The sequence below is a fragment of the Oryctolagus cuniculus genome, chromosome 19 (genome assembly GCF_051225735.1).
Source record: "Oryctolagus cuniculus isolate XC-2025 breed Fujian yellow rabbit chromosome 19, ASM5122573v1, whole genome shotgun sequence".
Taxonomy (NCBI): Eukaryota; Metazoa; Chordata; class Mammalia; order Lagomorpha; family Leporidae; genus Oryctolagus; species Oryctolagus cuniculus.
Genome location: NC_142885.1, coordinates 4,076,637 through 4,094,210, shown reverse-complemented (window position 1 = coordinate 4,094,210; position 17,574 = coordinate 4,076,637). Strand labels below are relative to the sequence as shown.

The 17,574-nt window shown below is 67.9% G+C and overlaps 4 protein-coding genes across 17 annotated transcripts in view; 3 read left to right on the top strand and 1 right to left on the bottom strand.

Annotated features, from left to right (window-relative positions):
• Nucleotides 1-1,994, top strand: part of SNX8 (sorting nexin 8) — a 53,351-nt gene extending 51,357 nt beyond the window's left edge. For both annotated transcript variants that reach the window (XM_051840646.3, XM_051840647.3), the window contains exon 11: nt 38-1,994. In XM_051840646.3, coding sequence (XP_051696606.1) covers nt 38-151 — 114 coding nt within the window. In that variant the 3' untranslated portion in view covers nt 152-1,994. The remainder of the gene's footprint in view (nt 1-37) is intronic.
• On the bottom strand, nt 1,603-8,174 carry NUDT1 (nudix hydrolase 1). Of its 9 annotated transcripts, none has more exons than XM_070064282.2 (4): nt 8,065-8,174; nt 6,131-6,294; nt 2,821-2,966; nt 1,603-2,701 (listed from the first exon to the last, which is right to left on the bottom strand). In XM_070064282.2, the coding sequence occupies exons 2-4, from the start codon at nt 6,280-6,282 to the stop codon at nt 2,082-2,084; spliced, it is 918 nt and encodes a 305-aa protein (XP_069920383.1). In that variant the 5' UTR covers nt 6,283-6,294; nt 8,065-8,174; the 3' UTR covers nt 1,603-2,081. The 9 variants fall into 9 exon arrangements, with proteins under 9 accessions (XP_069920383.1, XP_069920384.1, XP_069920386.1 ...); XM_070064283.2 differs by lacking the exon at nt 8,065-8,174 and adding an exon at nt 7,681-7,814; XM_070064285.2 differs by lacking the exon at nt 8,065-8,174 and adding an exon at nt 7,607-7,730.
• MRM2 (mitochondrial rRNA methyltransferase 2) lies at nt 8,019-11,772 on the top strand. The gene is made up of 3 exons (XM_008252637.5): nt 8,019-8,148; nt 8,888-9,177; nt 10,942-11,772. The coding sequence occupies exons 1-3, from the start codon at nt 8,141-8,143 to the stop codon at nt 11,373-11,375; spliced, it is 732 nt and encodes a 243-aa protein (XP_008250859.1). The 5' UTR covers nt 8,019-8,140; the 3' UTR covers nt 11,376-11,772.
• A 771-nt stretch (nt 11,773-12,543) lies between these two features.
• Nucleotides 12,544-17,574, top strand: part of MAD1L1 (mitotic arrest deficient 1 like 1) — a 280,457-nt gene continuing 275,426 nt past the window's right edge. For 4 of the 5 annotated variants that reach the window (XR_016225664.1, XM_089320739.1, XM_070064279.2 and 1 more), the window contains exons 1-3: nt 12,544-12,686; nt 13,542-13,702; nt 16,443-16,583. Coding sequence is in view for 4 of the 5 variants with exons in the window: in XM_089320739.1 (XP_089176865.1) it covers nt 13,553-13,702; nt 16,443-16,583 (291 nt within the window). In the remaining variant the exon portion in view is untranslated. The other variant, XM_089320738.1, reaches the window with a different exon arrangement.

Genomic DNA, 17,574 nt, shown 5'->3' with positions numbered 1-17,574 from the left:
CCGCTTCCCCGCTCTCACTGTGTTTTCTCCCCCACAGATGAGCAAAGTGTGGAACGAGCTGGCGCCCAAGCTGAGCTGCCTCTTTGCCGGGCCGCACGGTGCTACGGCCGCCACCGCCGGGGGTCCCGCAGGCCGGCTGTGCCCTCACTAGTGCCCGAGGCCCCGGCCAGCTCCTGCGGCCTCACCAAAGCCTCTTTCCACACGCGTGTCCCTGGCTCGTTCCCTCTGGACTGCAGCCCCTGGTGCTCCTGGGGGCCTGGTGCTCCTGAGGCCAGGAAGTCTGGATGTGCCCTCACGGCCTGTCCTGCCAGCCTGCGGGGAGGAGCCCGCGGGTTCCCAGCTGCTGACTGGGGGAAGCAAGGATCGCGTTCCCACGGCAGTGCCTTGGGGGACTGGGGACTCCTGCATGGGACACTGGGAGGGGGTCAGCCACAGGGCAGGACCGCCGCCGCAGCGTGTGCTGGGCGAGCTCTCAGAGCTGTGGGGCCACTGCCAGCGTCTGCAGACACTCTAGGCTCTGGGGGGTGGGGGCAGGGACCCTTGCTGCACCAGTGCTACAGGGCACGGACCTGGTGTCAGGTGCCCCGACTGCCCCTCCACACACGCAGACCTCCAGACCCCGCGTGCCTCGTGGTCTGGGTGTGGAGGACGTGGCTCTGAGACCTGGAAACCGTGTGAACGGGGCTTCTGTCCATCCAGGGCTGGTCACCCAGTGCCGGAGCCCACACCGCGGGCCCCGAGCCTGCTGGGGCAGGGAAGTGTTACAGGGGTTCACCCCCTTCCAAGGCCACGAGGCCCTGGCCCAGCCGCCCCCAGGGGCAGGTGAAGGAGGCTCTTCTGCTTTGTGGGGTCAGAGGTCACGGAGGCCCAGTGTGCCGCTGCCTGAGTCTCCTGGTGGGAACCGTGCGGGGCCTCCCGGTGCCCAGTGTTCTGGGGCGGGGGGAGATGCTAGGGGAGGACTTGCCTGGATGACAGCCCCTCTGTAGTCCTCCTCCCAGGGGCATGGCCAGGGCTGTGCTCCCAGCCTGAGGTAGGGCTGCACCGGGCCCCTGTGCAGTGCAGGCGGCCATCCTTGGGGCCAGCTGGCTCATGTCCCCGGGCTGGGAGAGTCGGGTCTCTGGCCATGGTGGGCCCTGTGGGTCTGTGCCTTCCTGCCTGGGGTGGCTGGTGCCTGCATTTGGAACCACTGGCCCCACCCAAGTCACAGCCACTTGTGCCTCGGAACCCTCCCCCAGGCGTAGAAGCAAGCACTCAGCTGCCCAGGGGACTCAGGCCCAGCGCCTGAGCTGGAGTGCGTGCCCCCTGGTCTGCTGTGGACCCTACAGACTTGTCACTGCTCCCCGCCCAGGTGGGGGGGGGACAGGGGCCTCCAGGGCAGGCGCTGTCAGCACAGCGGCCAAGGGGACCCCAGTACCAAGGCTTCAGAATAAACTGAAAAGAACTTGACCGACAGGGACCTGGCGCGTGACTCGCGAGGTCTCCCTGCAGGCCTTCGGGGCCCTGCGCTGTCTCCCCGGCTGAGGCAGGGGTGCTGGGGCCCCACAGCTGGCAGAGGGGGAGCCTCCTACCCTGGTCACCCACCTTCCCCCAGGCGTGAGCCAGCAGCAGGTCAGCGGGGTGGGACCTGCTGGGCACGGCAGGCAGGGGCTGCCGCCTTCTGGCCCTGCCTGGTTTTCCTGGGAGAGGGAGATGGCACCTGCCGCTCAGCCCGTGTCCCGGCCCAAGGTGGCAGAGTGGGTGTCTCCCCAGTGCCAGGCCGAGTGAGGGTGACCTGCCGTGTGGTGGCAGTGGGCGCCACGCGGTCCCTGGCCAGGCTTGCTGTGCGTCTAAGGCTTCTCCCTTCCTACGGGAGCGAGGTTTTCGTAGGAGGCACTTTGAGGCTGTGGGAATCAATTACTGCGACCTGCAATAAACTGGAAGCGTTTACAGATGGCTTATGTGCCGCAGTCCCTACCCCCAACTTCCACGAGCGGTCATTAAACTCATGGACGCAAGCTGGGCGAAGCAGTCAGTTCTGGTCTCCTCCCTCGCACAGTGGGAAGCAGCTCCGTGCTCTTGGGGCAGGGGCACGGGCATGGCACTCAATGTGGGTCTGTGCCCTGGGCGCATGGCCAGCGGAGGTGGAGCAGCACCCAGGCCCCGCCAGGAGCTGCTGGCCCGGTGCCTCCCTCTCTGCCCGGCACGCCCCCCGGGACCGGGACAGGCGGAGCTGCACCCAGGCCCTGCCAGGAGCTCCCAGCCCTGTGCCTTCCGCTCGTCTCCCTTCTCTGCCCGCCTCCCACCCCTACCCCCACCCCCACCCCCCAGGCCCGGGACTGAGCTGGCCATGCCAGTGCCTGCGGAAATCTGTAAAAAAAAAAAAAAAAAAAAAAGCCTTTATTTTCCTTCAGTCCAATGACAGTCCAGCACAAGTCAGCTGCGCTCCGTGAGCCCGGCGGCTCCGGCCCTCCGGCTAGAGCACGTCCACCTCTCGCAGTGTGTAGTCCAGGATGGTGTCCTGGCCCTGGAACTTGAAGTGGCCCTGGAACTTCCTGCCCTGCAGCAGGAGCGGCAGCCAGTACCTGTCGTCGGGCCACATGTCGCCAAAGGGGATCTGGTCCAGCTGGAACCACTGTGGGCGCATTTCTGCAGTGGGGAGGCGGGGGTGAGACGTCCTGCCCGGATCTGAACGGAGCTGCTGTGGGGCAGGACCTCCTGGGGGCTGAAGCCTCAAGGTCACCACCCAGCTCAGGCGTGGGCCCGGCTGCGTCGGTACCCCAGACCTGCAGCACTCCAGAGGGCAGTGGGGAGCAGCCCCCCCTCCCCCCCGCCGAGGCTCACCATCGCTCTCCACAGGTGTGCCCTGCACACAGTCGGTACGGAAGATGTGCACGTCCATCCGCTCGGGGTTGCCCACGAACTCGAACACGATGTGGCCCACCTTGTGCAGCGTGTCCACGGTTAGCCCGCTCTCCTCCTGCAGCTCCCTGTGGGTGGAAGGGAGAGGGGAGGGAAGGGGTCAGGGAAGGCACCGGAGGCAGGAGGAGCAGGCGTGGGGCACTGTGGGCCTGGCGCGAGGGGAGTGGGGTGGCGTTCACGCCGAGGGCCTCAGCAGAGCTGACGCAGGCAGAGCTGATGCAGCCAGCGCGGACCCCCGAAGTCCTGGCGGTCGGGTTCTGGGGAGGAGCACAGTGCCGTCCTGTCCTCTGCCGGCTGACCGCCCAAGCCTGCTGAGCCAGCCACAAGTTGGGTAGCAGCCCCGGGGCTGACGGCCCTGCGCTCGGGGCCCAGGTGCCCAGGGAATCGTCCTTCCGTCTCAGGCTCCTGTCATGCCTCTGGCTCTGCCTCGGACACGACCCACACGCTCCGGGCCGTTTCCGCACGGGCTGACCTGGCCATGGGAGCACGCCATGTGGGACAAGCAAGCAGCACCAGCCGGCCCTGATGCTGTCCCCTCCTAGAGAAGCCAGAGCCGGGGCACCACCCGCGCTCGCCACCCCGGGAACCCCTGGCGCCAGCTTAGTGATCCCTGGGTCCTTCTCTGCATCATGAGCCTGTCAGGCCACCCCCCAGGAGAGGACTATGTGGCTTCTACGCTGCAGGGCTAGCTCTGGTGTGGGATAAGTCACTGCCTGTGGGGCCGGCATCCCATATAGGCACCTGTTTGAGTCCTGGCTGCTCTACTTCCGATCCAGCTCCCTGCTGGTAGCTAAGAAAAAGCAGCAGAAGACGGTCTAGGTGTCTGGGTCCCTGTCACCCACGTGGGAGACCCGGGTGGAGCTCCTGGCTTCAGATCAGCTCAGCTCCGGCTGTTGTGGCCACTTGAGGACTGAACCAGCAGATGGAAGACCTCTCTCTATCCTGGATTTTAAATAACTAAGTCTTTTAAAAAGGAACAGTCACCCTGTGGCCACTGTCGGGAGCCCACGGGGAGCATCTCGGTGCGTGCAGGGTGCCCACTTCTCACTTCCCATTCAGGCCCTCTGCAGGTACTTCCTGGAGGCCCTGCCCCGGGCTCAGGGCTCTGGGGACTTACCAGGCCACAGTGGCACCAGCCCAGGGGGTTTCTCACTTCCTCACTGCCCTCTGCTTCTATAAAACTGTGCTCACACGGTCTGACCATTTATGGTTCTGTGCAACAAGAACCTTTTAAAATTGTGTTTGTAGGGCACAGAGATTCAGAGCTCGCCCACCTTCTGGTTCACTCCCCTACCAGGCTTGGTTACTTCTGATCTAGCTGGGTTAGCAGCACGCTCACACCGTGTGGCCTGCCTGCCCAGGGCGGCGAGCAAAGTCCCTGGGACACACGTTAGGCCACGGGGGCCTCAGCCTGGCTGGACCGGAGCCCCCAGCCACCACCTCCAGTGCACAGGCCTGACAGTGGCACTGACTTACTGAGGGTTAATTAGAGCTGGACTTTTCATGTGGGGGCGTGGTGGCTAGAGGCTTCCCAGGGGCCGGCGCTGTGGCACAGCGGGTTAAGCCTCTGCCTGCAGTGGGCGCCAGTTCGAGCCCCGGCTGTTCCTCTTCCGACCCAGCTCTCTTCCACTGGGAAGGCAGTGGAGGACGGCCCAGGGGCTTGGCCCCTGCACCCGCGCGGGAGACCTGGAAGCTCCTGGCTCCTTGTTTGGATCAGTGCGGCTCTGGCCATTGGGGCCAGCGGGGGCATGAGCGCAGCAGGGCTCAGCGAGGCTCCTGGCAGCAGCCTGGCAAGTCGCGTTGTAAGAGACTTCGCCTACTGATTCTGTGTTTTGACTAATTTTAGTTCATCTTCCCAAATGCACGCAGCATGTGGCACTGGCAGTCTCACCAGCGAAAGCTGGGTAACCGACAGACGCAGCCCACGCCGCCGCAGGTCCCGATGCTCAGTTCCCGGGAAGCAGCCGGAGGAGGGCTTGAGCGTAAACATGGAGCAGGCGAGCGGGAAGTGGCTCCAGGCCCAGGGGTGGAGCGGGGAGGCCCCTTTCACCACACTCGACTTGGGTTCTCGCTGCTGGAAACCTGGTCCCCCGCCGTGCACCAGGCATAGCGCCCTGTGCACCTGCCCAGCTGCCTCCGCGCCACGGAGGCTGAGGACAGGCCCTCCAAGATGGTGGAAGTATGGAGTGGGTGAGCGTGCCCACCTGTGGCCTCTGGGCATCCTGACAGAAGGGGGGGGTGCACGGGCAGAGCCCACACCAGGCTCATCCTCGCCCCCTCCCCCTTCCTGGGCTGCTGGACACCAGGTCTCTGGGGGTGGGGGATGGGAAGATGGTCAGGGCAGCCCCAAGGAGAGCCACTCTCACTGCTGGAGACCTGGGGGCCCCAGGGTCTCTGCACCCAGGCTGCACCTTACTGCACAGGAGGAGGGGCACGTGTGCCTACCCTTGATTGCATCCTGCACATCCTCTCCTCAGCTGCTGCCCCTCGGCAAGCAGGCCTGGCTGGGCAGGTGCCCTGAGAGAAGCCCCTCACGGGCTGGGGCGGCCGCACCACGCAGTCCTCCAGGCTCGAGGGTCTGCACTAGGTGGGCAGGTGCGGTCCTGTGTTCTGAACTTCTGTCTTCAGTGTAGGGGAGCGGCCTGGCCGGCTGTACAAACGTCTGGGAAGCAGGGGGGCCCCCGTGTGCACGGGGCAAGGCTGGGATGCAGGGAGCCTGGCACCCCTAAGGGAATGCTGAGACCCCTACACTGGAGGGGGGTCTGAGTGAGAAAGCCAGTCTGGGCCGGCGTCACGGGGTTAAGCTGCCACTCACAACACCAGCACCCGAGTGCAGGTGCAAGAACAAGACCGCGGCAGCGCAGGGCTGGCCCCGCCGAACGCGTCCTCACGCCAGCCAGGGGCCAGGGCAGCAGACACCAGCACGTCCGCGAGCGACTGGCGGCGCGGTCCCTTCCCACGCCCGGCGGTATGCCGAGGAACACGTGAGACTCAGCGTGCCCAAGGCTCCGGAGAGACACGACCGACAAACCCGGGGACTGCCGGGCTCACAGCACGGCCAGAGCAGCGTCCCCCACGCGCCCTGAAGTCAGGCCACGACCTGTGGGGCGGTCAGCACAGGCCTTGACTTCTACTCCCGCCTCCCAGAAGCTGAGGCTCCGGGTCAGGACACGTCCAGTTACAGAGCTCTGCAGGCCGCTGCCACAGCCACAGCCCCACCCCCACTCCTCACCTCCTGGCCCCGGCCTCGATGGTCTCTCCGGCTTGTACTTTACCTCCGAAGCCGTTCCAGCGCCCGGCCCCGAAGCCGCGCTTCTTCATGCCCAGGAGAAGGCGTGGGGGCTGCAGGACCAGCACCAGGGTATAGAGCCTGGTGGCGCCCATGGTCCCCGGGTCCTGTGAGCACGGCGAGAGGGCACGGTCAGCCTCCAGGTGGTCCGGAGGGAGGCCAGGCCGCCACCTCCCAGCCCTGGCCCTCAGGACCTCGGCCATCCGGGCCAGGCAGTCAGAGCCACCTCTGCCCACTGCCTGGTGCTCTCAGCGACACAGAACAGGGCCTTTCCAAGGAGGGCTGCTGCTGCCCCTGGGCTGGCCCCCGGGAGCCCCAAGCCCAGCCCCTGTGCCCAGCTGGCCACAAAGAACCCGTGAAGTTTATCCAGTGCTCTGACCCCAGGGTCTGGCCTCGGCCTTGTCAGAGAGGCTGCTTCCGGCCCAGTGGGATGTGGCTGGTGTCCGTGGACAGGGCCGGGGCAGGTCCACTTCCTGGGGCAGCAGTTACCCTGTGCTCACACCTGGCAGCCACAGGAGTGCGTGGCCAGAGAAGCCACGGAGGCAGATGCCCCTGCCGGAGCCCACTCCTCCTACGGCCATCCCTGTCCCTGTCCCAGCCCGCGGCTCCCACCCTCCTCAGCACCTGGGGCCCTCCTTGGAAGTCGTGGTGTGTGACTACAGACCCAAGGCTGCGTGGGGAATGTGGTCTGTGCAGGGGCTTCCCACAGGGCCGAATGCTTTCTCCCAGCCTGGTTGCGCCATGCCCCACACCTGGCTTCTTCCCGCCCTCCCTTCTATCCTTTAAAAGACTTATTTACTTGATGGCCAGCGCTGTGGCTCACTAGGCTAATCCTCTGCCTTGCGGCGCCGGCACACCAGGTTCTAGTCCCGGTCGGGGCGCCGGATTCTGTCCCGGTTGCCCCTCTTCCAGGCCAGCTCTCTGCTGTAGCCAGGGAGTGCAGTGGAGGATGGCCCAAGTGCTTGGGCCCTGCACCCCATGGGAGACCAGGAAAAGCACCTGGCTCCTGCCATCGGATCGGCGCGGTGTGGCGGCGTGCGGCGGCCATTGGAGGGTGAACCAACGGCAAAGGAAGACCTTTCTCTCTGTCTCTCTCTCTCACTGTCCACTCTGCCTGTCAAACAATAAAAAAAAGACATTTACTTGAAAGACAGAGTTACAGGGAGAGAGAGAGAGAAACACGCTTCCATCCACTGGTTCACTCCCCATATGGCTGAAAAGCCGAAGCCAGGAGCTTCTTCTGGGTCTCCCACACCCGTGCAGGGGCCCAAGCTTGGGCCATCTTCCACTGCTTTCCCAGGCCACAACAGGGAGCTGGCCGGGAAGTGGAGCAGCCGGGACTCGAACCAGAGCTCACACAGGAGGCCGGCACTGCAGGCCGCGGCTCGGCTGCCCGCCCCTCGACAGCGGCCCCCAAACCTGGCTTTCTGAGCTTCGAGGATGAAGGCAGCGCCAAGGCCATTCTCATGCACTCAGCACCGGCAGATTCTTACTTTGAAAGGCAGAGAGAAAGCACGAGCGTCCACCTGCTGGTTCGCGCCCCCCAGTGGCTGCTTTGGCCAGAGCTGGGCCAGGAGCCGGGGCCAGGCCTCCAGCGGTCCCAGCGCACCAGCGGGAGCTGGACCAGGCCCGCAGCCGGCGGGCCCCGGGGACTACACTACTCGCTGGGCCCGGCCCCCACTTCGGCCTGCGCTCCCCACTTCCCGACCCGGGCAGAGCCTGGCCGCGCGGCCGGGAAGCGGACTCCAGGGCTCGGAGCGCGCGCCCCGGCCGGGTCCTCGCGCGGGCCGAGGAGGGCAAGCGCGCCCAGCCGCCGGCGCCCACCCCCGCCGCGGGCCCGGGTCCCTGGGGCACCCCCACGCCCCGCGCGCCCCTACCTGTGCCAATGCGCCGGGGGGCGGGGCCTCGGCCGGAAGTGGCGCGGCGCTTCCGGGGGCGCGGAGCGAGGCGCCGATGGCGGGGTAAGGGGGTTGGCGGCGCCCGTGTGGGGCGCCTGCCGCGTGTGCGCGGGGAGCCGGGAGCGGTGGGAAGACCCCCCCCCGGGAGCCGAGAGCGGTGGGAAGACCCCCCCCGCCCGGGAGCCGGGGGCCGTGGGAAGACCCCCCCCCCGCCCGGGAGCCGGGAGCGGTGGGAAGACCCCCGCCCGGGGAGCCGGGAGCGGTGGGAAGACCCCCCCGCCCGGGAGCCGGGAGTGGTGGGAAGACCCCCCCCCGCCCGGGGAGCCGGGAGCGGTGGGAAGACCCCCGCCCGGGAGCCGGGAGCGGTGGGAAGACCCCTCCCGCAGCCCCTGACCCAGACAGGGCGCCCGCCACGGCCGCGTGCGGGACTTGGGGAGGGAGATGAACCCGCGAGGGGCGGGGGAGCCCGGGCAGGTGGCGTTGGGGGCGAGGCGGGCTGCAGGTGCGGCAGGTGTGCAGGTGGGCGGGGCTGCAGGTGGCCGCGCTGCGGTTGAGTCTCGGGGTTCCGAGGCTGGGCGTGGGCGGGGTGGGCCCCTGGATGGGGGCTTCTCCCCGAGTGGTCACGGGGCGCCACCTCCGCGTGTGTCCTGACGCCCGCCCGGGGTCTCACTGGACCTCCGCCGTGTCCTCCGAGGCCTGGAGTGCGTTCTGAAGTCCGCGAGGACGTGGGTTCGGGGGACACCGGCAGCGCAGGGCGCACACTGAGTGGGGTGCGCCCTGCCCGCCCCGTCTCTGTCGCCAGGTACCTGAAGCTGCTGCGCGCTCCGCTGCGGCGGGGGCCGGTCCAGGCTGCCGGGGGGCGCCGCGAGAGCTGCTCCGGGGCCGAGCACCGGTGGCTGCAGCGGCACCTCCGCGACCCTTTCGTGAAGGCGGCGCGGGCGGAGAGCTACCGCTGCCGCAGCGCCTTCAAGCTGCTGGAGATGGACCGCAAGCACCGGATTCTGCGGCCCGGCCTGCGGGTGCTGGACTGTGGGGCCGCCCCGGGGTCCTGGAGCCAGGTGGCCGTGCAGAGGGTCAACGCGGCAGGCACAGGTGGGACCGCGTCATCCGCGCTCTTCCGGAGATGTAGAGAGTGAGGTCTCCCATCCGCTGGTTCACTCCCCAGTGGCTGCAACGGCCGGGCCAGGCTGAAGCCCGGAGCTTCTTCGGGGTCTCCACGCGGGTGCAGGGCCCAAGCACTTGGCCCATCTTCTACCGCTTTCCCGGGCCACAGCAGAGAGCTGGATCGGAAGTGGAGCCGCTGGGATGTGACGGGCACCCACATGGGATGCTGGGGTCGCAGGTAGTGCCTTAACCCATCAGGCCACAGTGCCAGCCCCCGACAGCGCCTTCCCACGGCCCTGCATCTGAGGGCGTGCGGGCAGGCTGCTCTCTGCCCCTGGGAACGGGGGTGAGCCCCTCTGGGAAGGCACACAATGGCCACTTCGGTTCTTTAGTAATAATGATGAGAAAAACAGGACTTTTTCAAAATCAGAGACAAGGGGCCAGTGTTGGGTCAGCCGGTTAAGCCACTGCCAGCAGTCCCGGCACCTGCTCTCCCCCCGCCATGAGCCTTGGTTCGAGTCCCGGCTGCTCCACTCCCCATCCAGCTCTCTGCTATGGCCTGGGAAAGCAGTAGAAGATGGCCCAAGTCCTTGGGCCCCTGCACCTGCGTGGGAGACCCGGATGGAGCTCCTGGCTCCTGAAGTGTTAGCTAGGAATAAAACGCATTTGTTCCTTTCTCGCAGGCAGACAGAACTCAAAGCCCTGTGACTTTTTTATTTAAACGTTTATTTGAAAGGCAGAGCATCAGGGAAAGGGAGACAGACAGACCTCACATTCGTGGGTTCACTCTCCAAGTGGCCACAGTGGCCAAAGCTGGGCCAGGCTGAAGCCAGGAGCCAGGAGCTCCTTCCTGCTCTCCCATGTGGCTGGCCGAGGCCCAGTGCCTTCCCAGGGACGTTGGCAGGAAACTGGATCAGAAGCTGAGCAGCCAGGACCAGAGCTAGCGCTCTGCCGTGGGGTGCTGACTTCACGGGCAGCAGTTCCACCCGCTGAGTCACAGCGCCGGCCTCAGCTTCTTAGCCGAGCCACAGCCATGCTCCCAGCCCGGCCACGGCCCCAGCCGAGCTATGGTCACGCTCCCAGCCCGGCCACGGCCACGGCCCCAGCCCGGCCACAGCCACGCTCCCAGCCCAGCCACAGCCACGGCCCCAGCCCGGCCACGGCCACGCTCCCAGCCCAGCCATGGCCCCAGCCCCAGCCCAGCCACGGCCCCAGCCGAGCCACAGCCACGCTCCCAGCCCGTCCACGGCCACGCTCCCAGCTTGTGCAGCGGCCTTCGGTTGGAAGAGGCAGGGGGAGGCCGAGAGCCTCGCAGGTGGGAAGGGGGAACACTGGCCTTTTATTTCCTGACTCAGATGGGGACAAGGAGCTCCATCTGGGTCTCCCACGTGGGTGCCAGGGGTCCAGACACCTGGGCCATCCTGAGCTGAAGCGGAGCAGCCGGGCCTTGAACCAGTGCCCCAGGTGCGGGTCCCTCTCCTGTTTCAGTGACCGACAAGACCATAGCAACACAGGAACCTCCCTCGGAGCAAGCCCCTGGCGGTGGAGTGCTGTCATAGTTCTAAGTCCTGGGGCTGGCCCTGGGTCTGCCTGTCGCTCTCTCTGACCCTGGGACGGTCACTTTCTGCCCTGGCCTTGGTCTGCAAGGCTGGGGGTGGAGCCCGCCGTCCCTGGGTGTAGGATCACACCCTGTGTTGTGTGTGTGTGCACAGACCCCGGTGTGGGTGATAACTCGGACGCCTCCCTCCGCAGACCCCAGCTCTCCCGTGGGCTTCGTGCTGGGCGTGGACGTTCTGCACGTCTTCCCCCTGGAGGGAGCGACTTTCCTGTGTCCCGCCGACGTGATGGACCCGGGAGCCTGGCCCAGAATCCGAGAGCTGCTTCCCGGGGGCGTGGCGGACGTGGTGCTGAGCGACATGGCGCCCAACGCCACAGGGATCCGGGCCCTGGACCACGACAGGCTCATCAGCCTCTGCCTGGCCCTGGTGGACCTGGCTCCTGACCTCCTGCAGCCGGGGGGGACGCTGCTTTGTAAGACCTGGGCTGGAAGTCAGAGCCATCGGCTGCAGAGCCGGCTGAGAGAGGAGTTCCTGAGTGTGAGGGCCGTGAAGCCCGAGGCCAGCAGGAAGGAGTCGGCGGAAGTGTACCTGCTGGCCACGCAGCACCGCGGGAGGAAGGGCCGGTGAGGCAGCCAGGCCCGGCACTGCGCCCCTCCTGACTCCCCGCGCGGCCCGTGCTCTGGGCCTGTGGCCTGTGGCCTGGAGATGCGGCAGGACAAGAAGGGGAGCCTTTTCTTGTTTGGCACCAGCGAGGAAAGTTCATGCAGAGGCCGCAACACACAGCGTTGGGTGTGGGTTCTGTGGGGATGCAGGGAGAGGCAGGGCCAGGCAGGGCGGCCCCGCCTTCACAGCCTGCTGGCGGATTTCAGAGAAGCAGGTGTTGGCGTGGCCCCAAGGACACAGCACGCGGGGGTCTCCCGGCTGCTCAGCTGCGTGGGTGTGGACCGGCCTGAGGTCCCCGACTGGGGCAGGCAGGCCCGGGCTGCTGGCCATTAGGGGAGACGGGCTGTGAGTGTGCCCAGGGCCAGGCAGTCCGCTAGGTGGTTAAGAGTTCCATGGTTTTAAATAAATAATAATAATAAAAAAGCCGAGAATGACTGGTTTCTTTCTTTGACAGGTAGAGTTACAGACAGTGAGAAAGAGGTCTTCCTCCCGTTGGTTCACTCCCCAAATGGCCACAATGGGCAGCACTGAGCTGATCGAAGTCTGGAGCCAGGTGCCCCCTCCTGGTCTCCCACGCGGGTGCAGGACCCAAGCACTTGGGCCATCCTCCACTGCACTCCCTGGCCAGCAGAGAGCTGGCCTGGAAGAGGGGCAGCTGGGACTCGAACCTGGTGCCCATATGGGGTGCCGGCACTGCAGGTGGAGGATTAACCTAGTGCACCACGGCGCCGGCCATGGCAAACGACTGGTTTCTTCAAAGCTATTTCCTGTAGACCCTGGGGCTCCGTCCAGGCCAGCCCGCGCCCCTCCTTCCCTCTCCCAGGTCGCCCAAGCTGGGGTGCCCCCTGTCCTGGCGTGTGGGGGGCGGCGCCGGGAGGCGGAGAGGGGTGGGTGCGGCTCGCGGGAACCCGGGAGCCCAGCCCCTGGGGCGAGGGGCGCCCCGGCCGGGGTCCCCGGCGCTGGCGCGGTGCCCTGGGGCATACACCCTGCATCCGCCCCGAAGGTTACGGTTGTGCGTTCAGGCCGGTGCCGCAGTGGCAACGCTCGGGGAGAGCGTCGGGGGCGCAAAAAGTTCGTCCGAGGCGGCTCCGTGGGGCGCGAGTCCCCATCCCCAGCGAGAGCTCCCGCGGCCCCGCGATCGCGGGCGCGGCTACTCGGTTCTTTACGGCCGGCTCCGCCGAAGTCTCGCGAGAGCCAGCCCCTCATCTCGCGATAGGTGGGCGCGGGCGGAGCGGAGGGAGATCCGAGCGGCGGCGGCGGGCAGCGGCGGCTGAGGTGAGCGGCCGGCTCGGAGCGCGGCTCGCCGGCCCGGGCGCTGCCCGTCTCCTGCGGGCCGCCCCGTCTTGCGCGTGCGCGCGGTGGGCGCGGCGCCCGGCCGCCGGCCCCGGCACCCCTGGCCCCGCACACCTCGGCACCTCGCGCTCCCGGCGGCCGCGGCCCCGGGTGCCTGCGGGCCGGCCCGGGCTGGGGCTCCGGGTCCCCCGGCCGCGGCCGCTGCGCCCCGGGGCGGCAGTGGGGTCCGGGCGGGCTTGTGCGGAGGCCGCGGGGGTCCCGGCGGGCTGGGGGCGTGAGCGGGCGTGCGGCGCTGGCAGCGCGCAGTGTGGCCCGGCTGCGGGCTTGGCGGCGGGCAGCGGTGGGCCGGGGGAGCTCCCGTGCTCGGGCAGCGGGAACCGGGGTAGGGGGCGTGTCTCCAGCCGGGGGCGGCGGCGCTCGCCTGCAGCCCGACCTCCCGAGGCCGGGACGAGCCCAGGTGGGGGCCGCAGAGGCCTGGCAGCCCCCGTGTGCCTTGGCGGCTGCAGCTCCTGCCGGCTGTCCGGAGTCCCAGGCCGGATGCACCTGCCCGCCGTGGCGCCGGCTCGCCTGGAGGCCGAGGGTCTCCCGCAGGCGAGGACACGGGGGCCCTGGGTGCTGCCGGCTCCTGCCCCCGCTGTGGCCCGCTCTGCCTGACCCCACAGGGGTGTGCTCCTGGAGCTGCTGGCGGCCCAGCGCCCTCTCCCGGGAGCTGGCTTTGGGTCCAGCGGGCGGCCAGCCCTTGGACAGGCATGGGCCTTGGGGGGTCTGCTGCAACACCCTGAGAGGCGGCCGACGGTGCCGGGAGAGCTGGCTCTGACCTGCCCTTTCTCTCCCCAGAGAGCGCGGCCATGGAGGACCTGGGGGAGAACACCACCGTCCTGTCCACCCTGCGGTCTTTGAACAACTTCATTTCGCAGCGCGTGGAGGGGGGCTCTGGGCTGGACGGCCCCAGCTCCGCCCCGGCCTCTCTGCAGATGCAGTACCAACAGAGCATGCAGGTGGGCGCGGGGCGGCCTCGGTGGAGACGCGGCTCCGGTGGGCCGGGCGGGCCTGGGGGGGTGAGCCGCTGCCGCCGGGCGCTGGCCGGGTGCCTGCTGACCTGAGCCCGCGCTGGCGCTGGCCGGGTACCTGCTGACCCGTGCTGCGTCCTGAGCCCGCGCTGGCGCCGGCCGGGTACCTGCTGACCCGTGCTGCGTCCCGAGCCCACGCTGGTGCTGGCCACCGGGTACCTGCTGACCCGTGCTGCGTCCCGAGCCCGCGCTGGCACTGGCCGGGTGCCTGCTGACCTGAGCCCGCGCTGGCACTGGCCGGGTACCTGCTGACCTGTGCTGCGTCCCGAGCCCGTGCTGGCGCTGGCCGGGTACCTGCTGACCCGTGCTGCGTCCCGAGCCCGCGCTGGTGCTGGCTGGGTACCGGCTGCCAGATGGCTGCAGCGGCCGGAGCTGCACCAATCTGAAGCCAGGAGCCAGGTGTCCCACGCGGGTGCAGGGGCCCAAGGACCTGGGCCATCCTCTACTGCTTTCCTAGATGATAGCACAGAGCTGGATTGGAAGAGCAGCAGCCGGGACTTGAACTGGTGCCGCAGTGGCTTTACCGGGCATGCCACAGCGCCAAGCGCTCCCCAGTGCACGTAAATGCAGCTGGGTGGGCCCGCTGAGCAGGTGCCTTTGGGCCAGGCACAGGACGGGGTGTGAGTCCTGTGGCGCCCCCTGGAGGTAGGGCGCGCTTGTCTCCAGAGAAGCCCACTTGGCTGCAGCCCAGGAAGCCTGGTGAGGGTGCATTTAGGGCCCCGCAATGCCAACGGCGGAGCTGAAGCGAGGTGACATACGGGGTGGGGAGGCGCTGCGCCTGCCTCCCGCCGGGCTCTCGGCCTTGGTGCTGCTCACCCCGGGCTGGTCGCAGGGTGTCGAGTGGTGTCCCTGGCAGCTGGCCCCTGGATGGTGGTGGTGGACGTATGGGGCGCACCCCCTATGAGAAGCAGAAGTGTCTCCAGACGGTCACTGCCCCTGGCTGTGGGGCGCCACCTCTCAGACTTTGGAGAATACCCGTCCCTGCCCCGTCCCTCCCCATCCCTGCCCCGTCCCTGTCCCGTCCCTGCCCTGTCCCTGCCCTGTCCCTCCTCATCCCTCCCCATCCCTCCCCGTCCCTCCCCGTCCTTGCCCTGTCCCTGCCCCGTCCCTCCCCATCCCTCCCCGTCCCTCCCCGTCCCTCCCCTGTCCCTGCCCCGTCCCTGCCCTGCCCCTCCCCATCCCTCCCCGTCCCTGCCCCGTCCCTGCCCCGTCCCTCCCCGTCCCTGCCCCGTCCCTCCCCGTCCCTGCCCCGTCCCTGCCCCGTCCCTCCCCATCCCTCCCCGTCCCTCCCCGTCCTTGCCCTGTCCCTGCCCCGTCCCTCCCCATCCCTCCCCGTCCCTCCCCTGTCCCTGCCCCGTCCCTGCCCTGTCCCTCCCCGTCCCTCCCTGTCCCTTCCCGTCCAGTCCCTGCCCCTCCCCATCCCTCCCCGTCCCTGCCCCGTCCCTGCCCCGTCCCTGCCCCGTCCCTCCCCATCCCTCCCCGGTCCCTGCCCCGTCCCTGCCCTGTCCCTGCCCTGTCCCTCCCCATCCCTCCCTGTCCCTGCCCCGTCCCTCCCTGTCCCTGCCCTGTCCGTCCCCATCCCTCCCCGTCCCTCCCCGTCCCTGAGAACAGACTTCGAGGACGCCGCGAGTCAGGAGGTGTGGGGCAGCCCGGGGCTCTGCATGGGCGGTGCTGCCAGTGCGAGGCTCGCTGGCACGTGGGCTCCGTGGCAGCGTTTGGTGTGTCTTCTGGGCTCATCTGTGCGTCCCTGCTTCTCTGGGGTGGGCAGACTGCTGAGGGGCCTTCGAGCGCCGGCCCCTGGCGGACACTCACCTCACCTGCCTTCCCCAGGGGCTGCTGTTGCAGCGGGATTCAGTTCCCAGGTCCGTTATCCTTAAGGCAGGGAGGTTGCCGGGGGAGCCCGACCTAACCGTACGAGCCCTTTGAAAAGACTGGTGCCGAGGCCGGCGCTGTGGCGCAGCCGGTGAAGCTCCCCACGCAGTGCCGACATCCCACGTGGGCGCCGGTTCCAGTCCCGGCTGCTCCACTTCCCATCCAGCTCTCTGCTGTGGCTCTGTGCTTGGGCCCTGCACCCACAGGGGAGACCCGGAAGCAGCTCCTGGCTTCGGATTGGCTCAGTCCCACCTATTGAGTCCATCTGGGGAGTGAACCAGCGGATGGAGACCCCTCTCTCTCTCTCTCTCTCTCTCTCTCTCTCTCTCTCTCTGCCTCTGCTTCTCTTAGCTCTGCCTTTCAAATAAATAAAATCTTTAAAAAAGAAAAAAACTGCAAGTGAGAGGCTGCAGTGACGTCTCTGCTACCCACGTGGTGGCCCCGTGGAGCTCCAGGCTCCCGCTTCAGCCTGGCCTGGCCCCCGCTGTTGCCGGTGTTTGGGGAGTAAACCAGAAGCCAGTATCCTGTCTGTCTGTCTGTCTGTCTGTCTCTGTGTTGCTCTGCCTTCAAGAAGAAAGTACAGGGAGGTGTCCAAGGCGGAAGCCAGACTTGACTTGGAGGGGCCACGTGGCAGGGCCTGAGGGAGCTTCCCATTGCTCCTGGCAGCCCAGGCCAGCGGGGAGGTGGGACGCCGGGCGAGCGCAGGCTGGGCGAGCGCAGGGTCTGTGCGGACGGCTGGGGCGCTGGCACGTTTGACACGCGTACCGAGCTGCCCTGTGCTTTGTTGGCCCTGCAGTTGGAGGAAAGAGCAGAGCAGATCCGTTCCAAGTCCTACCTCATCCAGGTGGAGCGGGAGAAGATGCAGATGGAGCTGAGCCACAAGAGGGCCCGGGTGGAGCTGGAGAGGGCGGCCAGCACCAGCGCCAGGAACTGCGAGGTGGGTGCCGGGCTGCGTGCCTGCCGGGGCAGGGCCTGCCCCGACCCTGGGAGCAGCCAGGTGGGGGCAGGGCCTGCCCCGACCCTGGGGACAGCCAGGTAGGGGCAGGGCCTGCCCCGTGCCTGAGGACAGCTGGGTGTGGGCAGGGCCTGCCCCGTCCCTGCCCGTCCCTCCCCGTCCCTCCCCATCCCTGGGAGCAGCCAGGTGGGTGCAGGGCCTGCCCCGTGCCTGCCCCGTCCCTTCCCGTCCCTGAGAGCAGCCAGGTGTGGGCAGGGCCTGCCCCATCCCTGCCCGTCCCTCCCCGTCCCTGAGAGCAGCCAGGTGGGGGCAGGGCCTGCCCCGTCCCTCCCTGTCCCTGAGAACCGAGCCAGCCCTCTGGAAACCCGCGGTGCTCGGTGTTGGGGTTGCCAGGGTGTTTCATCTGAGGCCATCTGATGGCGTGAGTCCGGCGTCACCTGTGCCCGATGTCCCGGGGGAGGGTGGCCTGAAGCAGAGGACAGTCCCCGTCGTGAGGCGCTGACGCGGGCAGATGTTCCCTAGCCAGGCCTCCTGCGTCCCTCCTCCCTGTGCAGGTGTGGAGCAGAGCCGGCAGAAGTGCCTGGTAGCACGCAGGTGGCAGGCTTAGAAAGTCACCAGTGTGTGAGGGTTTTGGGGTCCAGGCTGGGTCTCGCTGGGGTGGCTGTCGGGGGACACCGGCTCACTCGATGCCGGCCGAGCCTGGGTAGAACCTGCCGGCGCCGCAGTAGCTCTTTCCTCTCCAAGCCCAGTTTGGAATTCCGCGTTTCCCTTGCTCCAGCTCCTCCCTGAGCAGTGGCCCCTGCACGTGCACGGCGAGGTGGGCATGGTGGCCTGTGCCCAGTGTCCTCCTGGGCCCTGGTCCCCACGGCAGCAGGGCCCGTGCCGCCTCGTCCTGGTTCCTCCTGACGTGGCCGGCGGCTCTTGCCCTGCTCTTCTCTGGGCTGGGTGGGCTGTCCCGAAAGGGGGGCGTGGA